The sequence below is a fragment of the Gracilinanus agilis genome, chromosome 1, assembly GCF_016433145.1.
Source record: "Gracilinanus agilis isolate LMUSP501 chromosome 1, AgileGrace, whole genome shotgun sequence".
NCBI lineage: Eukaryota > Metazoa > Chordata > Mammalia > Didelphimorphia > Didelphidae > Gracilinanus > Gracilinanus agilis.
The window spans coordinates 295,471,075-295,487,421 of NC_058130.1; the positions used below are offsets into that span (position 1 = coordinate 295,471,075).

Genomic DNA, 16,347 nt, shown 5'->3' on the forward strand with positions numbered 1-16,347 from the left:
TGGGACATTAATGCATTGCTGGTGGAGTTGTGAACTGATCCAACCATTCTGGCTGGCAATTTGGAATCATGCTCAAAGGGCTATAAAAAAAATGACTCCCCTTTGATCCAGCCATACCATTATTGGGTTTTTACCCCAAAGAGATCATAAATAAACAGACTTGTATGAAAATATTTATAGCTGCGCTTTTCATGGTGGCAAAGAACTGGAAAAGGAGGGTATGTCCTTCAATTGGGGAATGGCTGAACAAATTGCGGTATATGCTGGTGATGGAATACTATTGAGCTAAAAGGAATAATAAACTAGAGGGATTCCAGGTGAACTGGAAAGATTTCTAGGAACTGATGCATGATGCAGAGCGAAAGGAGCAGAGCCAGAAGAACATTGTACACAGAGACTGATATACTGTGGTAAAATCGAATGTAATGGACTTCTGTACCAGCAGCAGTGCAATGACACAGGACAGTTCTGAAGGATTTATGGTAAAGAACGCTACCCACATTCAGAGGAAGGACTGCAAGAGAGGAAACACATAAGAAAAACAATTGCTTGAACGCATGGTTCAGGGTGGACATGATTGAGGATGTGGACTCGAAACTACCACACCAATGCAACCACCAACAATTTGGAAATAGGTCTTGATCAATGACACATGTTAAAACCAGTGGAAATATGCATTGGCCATGGGTTGGGGGAGTGCGGGGGCTGAAGGGGAAAGTAGGAGCATGAATCATGTAATCATGTTAAAAATGAATATTAATAAATGTTTTAAAAAATGAAAAAAGAAAGAAATAGGCTGGAGAAATGAGAAGAAAAAACTCACCATAAAAAGCTGCTATGGTTATAGTAAAGCTCTAGATATATACTCAAAATAAAACAGTGACTTCAAAATATTGGTAAGCAAAGTCTCTAAGAAAAAAAAATGCAGATTAGAAATAGTCCCAATAAGAATTCCTGGAAGAACTAAAGAAAACAATTAGAAAAGAATCCTATTTTAAAATCAAATAAAATATGTAGAGGAAAAATTAGGGAAATTAACAACAATGCAAGAAAATTTTGAAAAGATAATTTATAGCATGGTGAAAGAGGCACAAAATATGCTAACAAAAATAATTCTTTAAAAACAGAGTTGGTTAAAGAGAAACTATTGATTTCATGATATGTAAAGAAATGATAAAACAAAAATTGAAAAAATAGGAGAAAATATGAAATATCTCATAGGAAAAGCAAATGATCTGAAAAATAGATTGATAAGAGATAATTAAAGAATTATTAAAGTACCTGAAAGCCATAATTTAAAAAGGAACCTAAATATCACATGTTAAAAAATTACCTAAGAACCAAAGGGCAAAGTAGAAATAAAAAGAATCCACTGATCACCTTCTAAAAGCAATTCCAAAATAAAAACTCAATAATTTTATAATAAAATTCCATACCTCCCAAGTCAAGATGAATATGCTTCAAGCAGACTTCCGGGTTAAGACGGCTGTAGAGTAGAAGCAGGGCACTTTACACTCCTCACTACCGACTTATATAGCATACCCCCAAAGGACAAAAAAAACAAATCAAGATGAAAGAAGGGACCCCACAATAGGGTGCTGGATCGAAGGAACATGGGATTTGGGCACTTCCACACTATAAGGGTTGGAAATAGTTCCCATCAAGACACGAGCTGATCAACCCTCCCTCACCCCACCCACAGTACCAGAGTTAGAGGCTGAGCACCGGAGTTAGAGTGAGAGGGGACGCAAAATCTAGCTCCTTGGCAGCTAACTGGCACCACTAGGAGCTTGTCCCTGAGAGCAGCAAGACTTGAGACCCCAGGAGGCTGGAGAGCACAGACCTTGGGCTCAGGAGAGAGGCAGTGGGCAGTAGAAGCAGCTCAGCACACTGAGACTCAGGGGAAAACCTCAGGTGGAGGAGCAAGCGTGAGCCAATTTCCGGGCTCTGGGCAACTGACTAGGACCATGGGGGCTTGACCCTGAAAACAGCTAGACCAGAGACCCCAGGAGGCTGGGGAGTGAAGACTTTGCGCTCAGGAGTGAGGCTGAGAGGGGTGGTGGACAGCAGAAGCCTAGCAGACAGTGGAAGCCAAGAGACTCACAAAGTAGCCTCAGGCAAAAACTACTCCTTAGCTCCATACAAAAAGAATCTGCTTGCCTTACTCAGACTTCTGGCTGAGAAAGCATAATGATGCCACGCAATGCCCAAGAAATATCCACCAAAAAGACCAAGAAATAAGCTCTAACACTTGATAACTTCTGCAAAGAAAAAACTCAGAAAACAGAGGAGGACAAACAATTAAAGACATCCAAACTTTCCCAAAAAAAATGAAAATTGGTCACAAGCTCTTTAAGAGTTCAAATCTGAGATCATGAGAAAGATAGAAGAAATCTGGCAAGAAAATAACAGCTTAAAAGTCAGAATTTAGCAATTGGAAAATGAAGTTCAGAAATCAAATGAAATGATAAGCAAATTAAAGACCAGAAATGACCAGCTGGGAGCCATGGACCAACTTGAAAAGGAAAACCAAAAGATTATAGCCGAAAACCAGTCTTTAAAGGTTAGAATTGGGCAAGTAGGAAGCCAATGATCTCACAAGACAGCAAGAATTAATAAAGCAAAGTCAAAAGACTGACAAAATAGAAGGAAACATGAAATATCTCAACGAGAAGATAATAGATCAAGAAAACAGGTCTAGAAGAGACAACTTGAGAATTATTTGTTTTCTGGAAAAATCAGAGACAAATAGAAATCTAGATATCATACTACAAGAAATTATCCAAGAAAACTGTCTCGAGGGTAAAATAGACATTGAAAGAGCCCATAGAACACCCTCTACACTAAATCCTCAGAAGACAACCCCCAAGAATGTAATAGCCAAATTCAAAAGCTTCCAAGTTAATGAGAAAATCTTACAAGAAGCCAGAAAGAGACAATTCAGATATCAAGGAACACCAATCAGGATCACACAAGATCTAGCAGCCTCCACACTACAAGACTGCAAGGCTTGGAACAGAAAGGCGAGAGAATTGGTTCTACAACCAAGGATCACCTACCCATGAAAACTGACTATATACATCCAGGTGAAAGTATGGGCATCCAACAAGATAGAAGATTTCCAAGCATTTGCACAGAAAAACCCAGGATTTAATGGAAAGTTTGATATTCAACCACAAAAACCAAGAGAAACATGAAAAGCTAAATATAGAAAGAAAGGGGAAAGAAAGAAAACTCTTATCTGTAAATTGCCTTCTTCAAGGGCTTCAATAAGATAAAATCATTTGTTTTCCTATATAGAGAAATATTATGTGTAATTCTAAAAAATTGTATTCACTATTATAGTAATTAGAAGAATTAGTCATAAGGAGAGGTTGGAGTACTAAATGGCCTAAGATGATATGGGGGACGGGGGGAAGTGGGTAGGGAATTGAAGATGGCACCAAGAGTAACTTGAAGGAATAAGAAAAATAGGATAATCTATACCACACAAAGAGGATATGGGAAGGGGAGGGGATAAATACTATTATAAGAAGGAGAGGAAGAGAGTGTTAATAGGAAATGCTTAAACTTTACACTCAGCAGAATTAATCCTGAGAGGGAAGAGTAGCTAGATCCATTGGGATATCAAATTCTATCTAACCATATGGATAAAGTTAGAAGAGATAAACCAAGGTGGGCAGTGGGGTGGGGAGTTCATAAAGGGAGGGGAAGAGAGAAGGGAGGGAATTCATTAGACCTTAAAAATAATAAAAGGGGAACAAAAAGGGAGGAGGTGGAAAAGGAAGTAAACCAAGGGAGGAGGGGAGAAGGGGGACTGATTTAAAACAAACCACTGGTTTAAAAGGAAATAGCATAAGAAGAAGGAGTTGAACTAGGAGAAGATACAAAAATGTTATGGAATACACAGCTGATAATTATAACCCTGAATGTGAATGGGATGAACTTGCTCATAAAACAGAAGCAAATAGCAAAGTGGATTAGAAAACAAAATCCTACCATATGTTGTCTACAAGAAACACACATGACGCAGGTGGACATACACAGGGTTAAGGTAAATGGCTAGAGCAAAATCTTCAACTGAGAAAAAGAAGGCAGGAGTGGCAATCATAATTTCTGATAAAGCCAAAGTAAAAATAGATCTGATTAAAAGAGATAGGGAAGGTAATTACATCCTCTTAAAAGGCATTATAGATAATGAGGAAGTAACAGTACTCAGCATGTATGCACCAAATGGTATAGCATTCAGATTTCTAAAGGAGAAACTGACAGAGCTCAAGGAGGAAATAGGAAGTAAAACTATACTAGTGGGAGATCTAAATATTCTTCTATCTGTCTATCATATCTAGATAAATCAAACCCAAAAATAAATAAGAAAGAGATGAGAGGTGAATGAAATCCTAGAAAAGTTAGATTTAATAGATATGTGGAGAAAAATAAATAGGGACAAAAAGGAATACACCTTCTTTTCAGCTGCACATGGTACATTCTCAAAGATTGACCATGTACTAGGGCATAGAAACATGGCAAACAAATGCAAAAGAGCAGAAATAATAAATGTAACTTTTCCAGATCATAATGCAATAAAAATAATAACCAGTAAGGGCACATGGACAGGCAAATAAAAAGCTAATTGGAAATTAAATAATATGATTCTCCAGAATCAGATTGTTAAAGAACAAATCATAGAAACAATAATTTCATTGAAGAGAATGACAGTGATGAGACATCCTGTGGGATGCAGCTAAAACAGTACTCAGAGGGAAATTTATATCCTTTAGTGCATATAATAACAAATTAGAGAGGGCAAAGATCAATGAACTGGGCATGCAAATTAAAAAACTAGAAAGGGAACAAATTAAAAATCCCCAGGTAAAAACTAAATTAGAGATTATAAAAATCAAAGGAGAAATCAATAAAATTGAAAATAAATGAACTATGGAATGACTAGAAGCTAGTCCTTTGAAAAAATAAATAAAATTGGCAAAGCATTGGCCAATCTAATTAAAAAAAGAAAAGAAGAAAACCAATTATCATTGTCAAAGATGAAAAGTGAGACCTCACCTCTAATGAAGAGGAAATCAAGGCAATCATTAAAAACTATTTTGCCCAATTATATGACAATAAATATAGCAATCTTGGTGATATGGATAAATATTTACAAAAATATAAATTGCCTAGATTAACAGTAGAAGGTAATAATCCTTTAAATAATCCCATATCAGAAAAAGAAATTGAACAAGCCATCAAAGAAGTCCCTAAGAAAAAATCCCCAGGACCAGATTGGATTCACAAGTGAATTCTATCAGTCCTTCAAAGAACAACTAATTCCAATACTATACAAAGTATTTGACACAATAAGCAAAGAAGGGGTTCTACCAAAGTGCTTCTATGACACAAATATGGTACTGATCCCAAAGCCAGGTAGATCTAAAACAGAAAGGAAATTACAGATCAATCTCCCTAATGAACATAGATGCAAAAATCTTAAATACTAGCAAAAAGACTCTAGCAAGTTATCATGAGGGTTATTCATTATGATCAAGTGGGATTTATACCAGGAATGCAAGGATGGTTCAACATTAGGAAAACCATTCACATAATTGACCATATCAACAAGCAGACCAACAAAAACCACATGATTATCTCAATAGATGCTGAAAAAGCCTTTGACAAAATACAACAATTTCTACTGAAAACACTAGAAAGTTTAGGAATAGAAGGGCCTTTCCTAAAAATAATAAATGGTATATATCTAAAATATCATCAAAGATAATAATAACCAAAATAATTAAATAATAAACTATCAACAAACGTCATCTGCAATGGGGATAAATTATAGAAGCCTTCCCAGTAAGATCAGGTGTGAAACAAGTATGCCCATTGTCATCTCTATTATTTAACACTGAACCAAAAATACTAACAGTAAAAATTAGAGAAGAAAAAGAAATTAAAGGTATTAAAATAGGCAATGAGGAGACCAAGATATCACTTTTTGCAGATGATATGATGGTCTACTTAAAAAATCCTAGAGAATCAACTAAAAAGTAGTGGAAATAACAACTTTAGCAAAGTTGCAGGATACAAAATAAATGCACATAAATCATCAACATTTCTATAATCGTAATAAGGGAATAAGTTTTAGTTGTTATAAGGGAATAGGGCAATAAGGTGATATGAGACCAACTGCTGGAGGTAATAAGGAAATTAAGGCAGAGCTATAATAGTGGATAAGGCAGGTAAAGGACTAAAGGTAATGTGAATGGGGAATAAGGCACAGTGTATATTTTTTACATGCATGGTTACAACACGCACCATCATGTTTGTTATCATCATTTCTTTTTGATTCATTGTTGTTCTTAGACCATTTAGAATTATAGAAGATCTTTCTGTTGTCTCTGTCTCTCTGATTTTGATTATTGTTTCTAGAAAAATCTATTTGCTGCCTAAATCTACAAAATCAAAGGACATGCCCAATCCATCCACATAGATAACAACGTGGGGACGATTTTGTTCTTTGGTTGTTGCTAGTAGGTTGCCTATACTGATATTGGCTCCTACTTGTTTGGAGAGCAAAATGTTTCACTTCCTCTATTTCTTTCTCCAGATTTGCCTGTTTTAATTGTCATTTCAAATCAGCTATGACTTCATCCTTATCAGTTTCAGACTGTCTAGCCAATCTTGCCTCTTTTTGTTTTGAATCATGAATGTAAGCTGCATGTTGCCTTACATCCTCCAGTGGTAGTGATTCCCACTGTGGACAACTCTGTGTCTTCCCCTTGTTTCAGTTTTTCGAATTTTTGCCATGCATTTGATCTTTTAGTGTGTAATCTCATGGCTTCAATCAAATCTGCTCTGCACCTCATTAAATATCTCATATTGGCATGTTGTGTAAAATCTAGGTCTTGGTGAACCTGTGGCCACGATTCCAAATAGGGATTCGTCCTAGTTTCATTGAGGAATTTTTCCTTTTCTGAGGGAGAGTAAAATTCCCCCAAAAGAAATTCAACATCATCAAAACTAGGGTTGAAAAAAGTGAGCACCTTTTTTAACTCTTTGAGGCTCTTGAAAGGTTTTCCATAGAACTTGGGGAATCGCCTTTTTAGAACTTCCATATCACTTGGAGTGAATGCCTTGTATGTCTTTACATGCACTCTCCTGGTTGAACAATGATCCTGTCCACAATCAGTAATACAGACACTACAGCGTTTTGGATTGATTGATCTTTTGCGGTGTTATTGTGTCCTAAAAATTTCGATTCCACAATCTCCAGTTGGAGATTCTTTTCCCTCCCTAATTTGTTTTAACACTTGGAACAGTAGCTTGATATTCTCTACTAGTTCCGTGGATTCAGTATCAGTTTTTGCTGGAGATGTCTTAAAGTAATTACACTGGTGAGTCAGAACTGCCTTAGAGATTATAAGGATTTGCCAGAGAGATAGGATAATTGCAATAGCCGTGGGGATGAAACATATGCATTCGGCTAGTGTAAAGGCAAACCATTTATAATAATCATATATTTCTAGCATTTGTTGCACTAGATTTGGGACCTTTACAAACCAAAAGTTGCATAGACCTTGTATAAGCAAACAAGCCATTATGGAGACAGTGCCTAAAATAAATGTTATTCTTGCCAGATTCATTTTTGTTTTAGGAGATTCGTAGGTTTTTTGTTAACTGTGCTCGCCAGATGTAATAAGGGAATAAGTTTTAGATGTTATAAGGGAATAGGGCAATAAGGTGACATGAGACCAAGGGCTGGAAATTAAGGCAGAGGTGGGGTTATAATAGTGGATAAGGCAGGTAAAGGACTAAAGGTAGTGTGAATGGGGAATAAGGCACAGTGGATAGGGTTTTGTGGATCCCTAAGGCAGTAAAGTGGATAAGGAAGGTACAATGGTGAAGGTACTAGATTGAGATGGTAGCAGAGGTAAGGGAATGACTAGGGAATATAAACACAGAAGTATAAGGAGTTGTAAGGGATAGGATGAGATATTTTGGGCAAATAGCTACTGCCTGGGAAACACAGACTGGGACACAGGTTTGAGACAGAGACACTAAAGGGATCAGACTGAGCCCTTCAGATAGGAAGGGCACTTTTACAGACAAAGGTTGGGGCCAGCCAAGAATGGCTTGAAACTGACTAGAGAGCTTTCTAGTCAGTTTCTCAGGTTCACTAAGGAAGATTCAGAGGAAGTATTGAGATCTCACTTCCTTCAAAATGGACACCTTCAATCCCTCAGGACCCAGAGAGAATGTTATTTCCTTTCTCCCTTCTCCCTCTCTTATCAATCAACTAATGAAGTAGTTAAAGGCTTTGATTAAGTGACAAAACAGGGTTTATTGAATTTTAGGGTTGATTGGAAGGGATAGAGGATACAAGGTTACTCTAACAGCCACCTAGAGAAAGCTTCAGGTGGGGGAGGGAGACAGGAGTGTGAGACTGAGATAGGAACCTGCCTAAATCAGCCTGAGGTTTTGTAGCCTATAGGTTTAGGAAAGTTGGATACAATAATTAAAGAGATAATTTGTAACAAGGGTAAGTCCTATTTGACTACGGGAAACTAAACTATCAAGTTTGAAAACTAACCCTCAGATCTACCCTCCTTTCAAAACTCACAGAAATTTAGAAAGGGGACATGATAATGGGGAATAAGGGAAGTTTAGGGAGACTCAAAGGAAAATAATTAAACTAACAAATTTCAAGAGAAAAGCTGCCAGGTTTTCAATCTAAAGACAGAGCTCAGATTGACCCTTCTACTCTCCTCAAGATTCTAAACCCTTTTTTTTCTACTGTCAGAGACTCTGCAGTAAGTCTTTGCAGGACTGACATGCACCCTATTTGCACTACAATATATTTCCAACACATTACAGCAGCAAGAGTTAGAAAGGGAAATTCCATTTAAAATCACTCTAGACAATATAAAACATTTAGGAATCTATCTGCCACAACAAACACAGAAATTATACGAACACAACTACAAAACCCTTTCCACACAATTAAAACTAGATGTAAACAACTGGAAAAAATTGAGTGCTCATGGGTAGGATGAGCTAACATAATAAAAATGACCATCCTACCCAAATTAATTTACCCATTTAGTGCTATACCTATCAAACTACCAAAAAACTTTTTTTACTGAGTTAGAAAAACCTATAACAAAGTTCATTTGGAAGAACAAAAGACCAAGAATATCAAGGGAGACAATGAAAAAAATATGAAGGACGGTGGCCTAGCAGTACCAGATTTTAAACTGTAGTATAAAGCAGTAGTCATCAAAACAATATGGTACTGGCGAAGAGACAAAAGGGAGGATCAGTGGAATAGACTAGGGGTAAGCAAGCTCAGCAAGACAGTCTTCGATAAACCCAAAGAATCCAGCTTTGGGGACAAAAACCCACTATTTGACAAAAACAGCTGGGAAAATTGGAAAACAATCTGGGAGAGATTGGGTATAGATCAACATCTCATACCCTATACGAAGATAAACTCAGAATGGATCAATGACTTGAATATAAAGAAGGAAACTATAAGTAAATTAGGTGAGCACAGAGTAGCGTACTTGTCAGATCTATGGGAAAGGAAAGATTTTAAAATCAAGCAAGAGTTAGAAAAAATCACTAAATGTAAAATAAATAATTTTGATTAAATTAAAAAGCTTTTGTATAAACAAAAACAGTGTAGTCAAAATCAGAAGGGAAACAACAAATTGGGAAAAAATCTTTATAACAAAAAACTCTGACAGGGGTCTAATTACTCAAATATACAAGGAGTTAAACCAATTGTTTAAAAAATCAAACCATTCCCCAATCAATAAGAGACATGAATATGCAATTTTCAGATAAAGAAATCAAAAGTATCAATAAGGACATGCGAAAGTGTTCTAAATCTCTAATAATTAGAGAAATGCAAATCAAAACACCTGAGGTATCGAACCTGACACCTAGTAGGATTGGCTAAAATGACAACAGGGAAGAGTGATGAATGTTGGAGGGGATGTGGCAAAATTGGGACATTAATGCATTGCTGGTCAAGTTGTCAACTGATCCAACCATTCTGGATGGCAATATGGAACTATACTAAAAGGGCTTTGAAAGACTATCTGCCTTTTGATCCAGCCATAGCACTGCTTGGATTATACCCCAAAGAGATAATAAGGAAAAAGACTTGTACAAAAATATTTATAGCCGTGCTCTTTATGGTGGCAAAAAATTGGAAAATGAGAGAATGTCCTTCGATTGGGGAATGGTTGAACAAATTGTGGTGTATGCTGGTGATGGAATACTATTTTGCTCAAAGAATAAAGAACTGGAGGAATTCCATGTGAACTGAAATGACCTCCAGGAATTGATGCAGAGTGAAAGGAGCAGATCCAGGAGAACATTGTACACAGAAACTGATACACTGTGATACAATCAAACATAACGGACTTCTCTATTAGCAGCAATGCAAGGATCAAGAGCAAGGCTGAGGGACTTATGAGAAAGAAAACTAGCCACATTCAGAGGAAGAACTGTGGGAGTAGAAACACAGAAGAAAAACAACTGCTTGAATATATGGGCTGATGGGATATTATTGGGGATGTAGACACTAACTCTAGTCCAACTATCAATAATATGGAATTAGGTCTTGATCAACGATACATGTAAAACCCAGTGGAATTGTGCATCTGCTAAGGGGGTTAGGAGTATTTGAGGGAGAGGGAAAGAACATGAAATATGTAACTATGGGAAAATATTCAGAAGAAAAATTTTAAAAAAAGAAAATGCTTCAAGCAGCCAGAAAGAAACCATTCAAATATTGAGACACGGGATCACAAAAGATTTAGCAGCTACCACTATAAAGGACTAGAGGTCTTGGAACAAAAATATAGAAGACCCAGCATTAAAGCCACAAATAATCCCATTAAAACTATAGGATCCTGTGGGGAGGGTGTATCTTTAATAAAAGAGAGCACTTGCATGCATTCCTGCTGAAAAGACCATAGTTGAATAGAAAGTCTCATATTCAAATATAAGACTCAAGAGAAACATAAAAAGGTAAACGTAATGAGCAATCAAAAGGCCTTTAATGAAGTTGAGATTCCTTTATAGGAAAATAATATATTTAACCCCTAAATTTTTTTTCATCATTGGAGGGGTTAGAGTCTTAGAGAGAGGGAATGATTGATTTTATTATGTTGATGATCTCTAAAGAAGATTGGAAGGGAGAGAAAAGGGATGCATTGGAAGTAAGAGAAAGGGAACGTCAAATAGGGGAAATTATCTCACATTAAAAATATATGCAAGGAAGATTTTTTCCAACAAAGGAGAAAACAGGGAGGGAACAGGCAATGTTGGAACCTCACTCTCATCTTAACTGGGTCAGAGGGGGAAGAAAAAATATATAAACAGATTTGGTTATAGAAATTCATCTTAGCCAACAACGAATTTCATAGGAAAGGAAGGAGCTAAGTGGGGAGCTGGTGAAAAGAGGAAGAGTAGATTTAATGGAAACAATAGTCAGAAGCAAAACAGATTGTAGAGGAGGGAATGGGGTAAAAAAGGGATAAAAGACAAAAATAAGATAGAGAGAAATATCAAGTTAGTAGTCATAATCGGGAATAGGATGAACTCATCTATAAAATGGGCAAGGATAATAAAATGAATTAGAAATAGAATCCAACAATATGTTGTTCATAAGAGACACTCTTGAAACAGAAAGACACAGAGTTAAAATAAGGACTTAAAAGAATCTATTATGTTTCTGCTGAAGTAAAAAAATTCAAGGGTAGCAATCACGATCTCAGACAAAGCAAAAGTAAAAATAGAACCAATTAAAGTGATTATCAGAGAAACTACATTTTGCTAAAAGGTACCATAGGCCATTGAAACCTCAATGGGGAAAGTCTTGATTTGGAAGGTGTAACTGTGTGTGTGTGTGTGTGTGTGTGTGTGTGTGTGTACACACACGTGGAAATCACATACATATGTGGACTATGTATATTTGGAAATTATATATATTTATACATATCCTAAAGTTATGTAGCAGACTATTTCAGGAAGACCATTAACTTTAGTATAAATTAATTTAGTCCCATCTCTGACACTATTTAGCTCTGTGACAATAGGCAAACCTCTTACCACGTCTGAGTCTGAGCTTCCTTTTCTATGAAATGAGAGCTGGACAGATGAATTCTATGCCCTTTCCAGCTCTAACATTCTGCTAATGTCCTTTAATGAAAAACACACCCCACCAAATCCCAAATGTCTTTTTTAAAAATGGGTCATTGGGGATCTGGTATTGTATGTTTTTCATTAAAAACCACAAATGTTAGTACTGAATCTTTACTTTGCAGGGAATAGAGGGGAGGGAATTGAGCTCTTAGACAATGGTGTTTACTAAGAGATCTGTTGAATGAAGCAATATTTAAGAAGCTCCATAAGGTGAGTTTTTTAAAAAATTGAATATTAATATATATTTTATATCTACTTGCATATTTCTGTTTAATCTAAAAAGTTAATAGTATGGTAGGTTTTATTTTTACATGAATAAAGATTTATTTTCAAAAGCAGCATATCCTTTATTTATTAGAATAGCAACAATCAAATACATTACCTACTTGTTTTCAAGTCAAATTAGCTTCAAATGCAAAATGCAAGTCAATTTTGTGTGGTCAAATATTCTGGGAAAGATTGAATATCCTTACATGTGTATTTCTATAATCAAACTAATGGTGAAAAATATCTGCAAAAATGAAATTTCTGAATTCCTATCAGGACATCAACAGAGAAGAAAGCAGCTCACAGACATCTTGGCATTTTAGGCGGTAAAAGAAATCTGACTCCTAAAGTTCATTATCCTTCAAACATATTAGCAAGTTTTCAGTTAGTCTATCAAGTTGGGGCTTTATTTTAATGTCCTTTTCTCATTAGTCATGCCTGGTTTTTCTTCCCATTTGATTCATGACATAAAAACTGCAGAAATGTACTACATATCACTAGCCATTTCTTTAAGACTAGCTTGTTAAATATTGAAATAGAAATATTGATGCATTTGAAAATAATCCAGTGTTCAATAAACATTTCAAACTAAAGTCGTAATCCTTAAGGTAATCATTTTATTTATCTAAAGGGAAAAAGAAAGCTGTCACCCTCTGTGATATGAATGGCAATTACCTTTAAAATAATTGACAAATTAAACCCCTCACAGCACTGCAATTGTAAAGGTGTTAGTTTTAATTAGGTTTGTCTGGTTGCCTTGTCTAATCAAGATGGCTAAGGTCCATGGGGATATCCTTGACCTGCAGCTTTAACTTGCCTTGTATGTTTTGATTATTGATTCCTTGAATTTCAATCTTTTTTATAAAGGGCATGAATTTTATAATATCAATATATTTAAAAGCTATAAATAGAAATTTCCAAAAAGCTCATATCAAGAATCCTCCATGCCATTGCACATATTTTTATCTTATATAAAGAGAAAATGACAATATTTTAGAATTGACATCTGATTACCCTGTATATTTTTATGTTGAAAACCAGCTTATCTGTAACTCATCACAGTCACTAAATTTTTATTATATATACACTCATTAAATTTGATATTTGTTCAACTGTCATCTTCTAAGAAGCAAAATTAGGTAAGTTTGGAGGAGAATGTTCCCAACAGTTGTCTCCAAATGGAATGAATCCCTTTTTTTGGTATTAAGAAGAGTATAGATAACATTTGTTTGGGGTGTTTGAGTGGGAATTCATTTAAGGGCAGGACTAGATCTCTGGGACTCTGGAATCCTCGATTCTTCTAGAATATAGTGTTTTTAAAGTTAAGTTGTTTGTTTGTTACATTAAAGTTCCCAGGTTTAGTCTATTTCATTGCTTCTGATGAGTCCTGCATTTTCTTTGTTGGTTTTAGGTGAATGAAGTAACTGTGGAACAGCTTGTGCACCAGTATCCACACATAACCTTCAGTACTGTCCTGCAAGACTGCAAGAGGACCCTAGAACGTGCTTATCAGATGGGCTGGACACCCAATATGTCTAATGCCTCTTAAACACCTCTTTTAGTATTTTAAGTAAACTCTCTGATATATTCAGCAGGTGTAACGGGAATTACAGATTTGGGGTATATGATATGATCTCTTGGGAATTGTTTTAACTTTCACCTTTCTTTGTGTCTATGTGAGTGTGTATGTGTGCACATGAGTGAGTGTGTATTTTCCATTCGGATTCTTCAGAACATAAGAACAGATGTTAGTTGTTACCAGATGAGTCTTTTATTTTTTATTTTTCAAAATTAAGTATTTTTAAAACAATGGATCTTCTTAGGTTTGGGGCCCTTTCTGGAAAAAAATTTTTTTTAAGATAGAATGGCCAAATTGGATTTGTTTTTTCTGAATATTAAATTCTTACTATTTTTTTTCTTAGAAGATGACAGTTGAACAAATATCAAAATATGCAGATCTCCCCCAAGGAGTGGCCACTTTCTTTAACCGATGTAATATAATTGTTGACTTCCACAAGCCATAGTAAATAAAAGTGATTTTACACTGATTATGAACCCTAGAAATCAGTATTTTCATAAAAAGAAACACTTTGTGCCAGATTCTTTCTATTGCAGGTGTCATTTTTTGGCATGTGGGCACAGTTTCAGGCCACTAGGGAATCATTTCCATCATAGTGTCCAACTAAATGCATCATCTAACATACCACCACAGGATGACAGGGACACTAGACAGAGTAGAACCCTTGTAAAATTGTAAGACAAAAACAATCTAAAATCTCTGTGCTAACTCAGTAAAATTATTCATTGTTCTACAACTGGTTTGAGTTATCTAGAGTACTAAAGCTTTTCATAGGGTTCAAGTTAATATTGTGTTAGCTATGGTTTCACTGCAAGCACCAATTTAAGAGCAGATTTTATTTTGACTAAAATTGGGATTAATCTCCATATTATGTACAGTGAAGCCACCATTTTAATTAAGGATGTGCTGTTATGACAGAATCTATAGATCATTTAATTATTTTCTTAATTTTGATAATTATGAAAATCCTTTTCTATGATTTTAATTGGAATGTTAATGAACGATAACTAATATTTAAATAGACAATCTGTTGATTTTTGTTTCTTTTTCTTTTGGATTTAGAAAAGCTGATATGTAGAAAGGATTTGTTTTTACATGTTCTTGTTTTTTGAGTGGTAGGTATGTCACAGGTAAAGAATGAATGTTGGCTAACAATTAGAAAATTACTTATACTCCTGTTTACACTTTTGTTGTCAATATTAATCATTTATTTCTTTTAAGAAAGATGTCCAGCTGTCAGTAAAATGCCTGTCAGTAAATTAAAATGTATTTAAATTTCTATGTTCCATATTTGATAGCAGTAACCCAGGCTCAGCTGATTCTTTCCTGTGTTGACATATGTAATCAAGGCATAGGATCTGCTTAACATAAAGTATACTATCCTTCAGAGTAGAGCTAGAAACAGACCCCTGTTTCATAAATTTGCTATTTATTCTTCCATGCTTTGGCCATTAGCCACTATTCTGTCTTTTAACAGTTATATTAAATGAGTTTCCTGTTTCCACAGGTACTTCATTCCCCCCCCCCCCCAAAGTTGTAGATGAGAGTAGCTTTGGGAAGTAAGCATGGTGTTTATTTATGTATATCATTCACTATTTAAAATTACTTTTTTAAAATAACTGTCTCCTCTGATTATGTTACCATGTCAATGTTGCCTGTTTTTTTTAAGTCCAAATCATATTTAAAAAGAAAAAAACCTTGTCAGTAAACAACAGAAGTGTTTCCTATGACTATGCAGGAGATTGCTAACTTTCTCTTGTAGGACATTATTACTCTGGAAGAAAGGGGCTGTTTATAATCAACAAACTATATTTCTTACACCTTGTATTATATGATTTTCATACTCATTTCCCAACTACTGAAAAAATACCTTAGTTGGCAATATTTTAACTGGTTTTTAATCTAAAACTGATTTATAAGACAATATGTGTTGTCTCATAGCTTGAATGAATAAGCAAAAGTTTAATTTTCTATATATGTCACAATATATTTTAAATAGTTAAAAATGACAAAAGAAGTGATAGCCATCAAAAATGGAAATGTCATGGCTTCCAGTGGAAGTTATAACCTTCAGAGTGTTGCTGATCAGTTACTGAATGTTTTTTGAAGTGTATACTTGAGTTTTTTCCCCTTAAAAATGGTTTGAAACTAAAGAATAGTGCTCTAAAATGCACAAGCTTTATTAAAGGGGTTGCATTTCATTCTTTGAGACACAGGCTAAATCTCAATTTGGTATATTTAGAAAAAAGTTCACATTTAACCCCAAAGTATTCACTGCAGAGGAC

The 16,347-nt window shown here is 35.3% G+C and overlaps 1 protein-coding gene across 1 annotated transcript in view; it reads left to right on the plus strand.

Annotated features, from left to right (window-relative positions):
* The window catches only part of FBXL17 (F-box and leucine rich repeat protein 17), a 577,026-nt gene extending 562,994 nt beyond the window's left edge, over positions 1-14,032 (plus strand). Inside the window, exon 9 of the mRNA XM_044680303.1 lies at positions 13,895-14,032. Within this exon, the coding sequence (XP_044536238.1) occupies positions 13,895-14,032 (138 nt within the window). The remainder of the gene's footprint in view (positions 1-13,894) is intronic.
* The last annotated feature ends 2,315 nt before the right edge of the window (positions 14,033-16,347 follow it).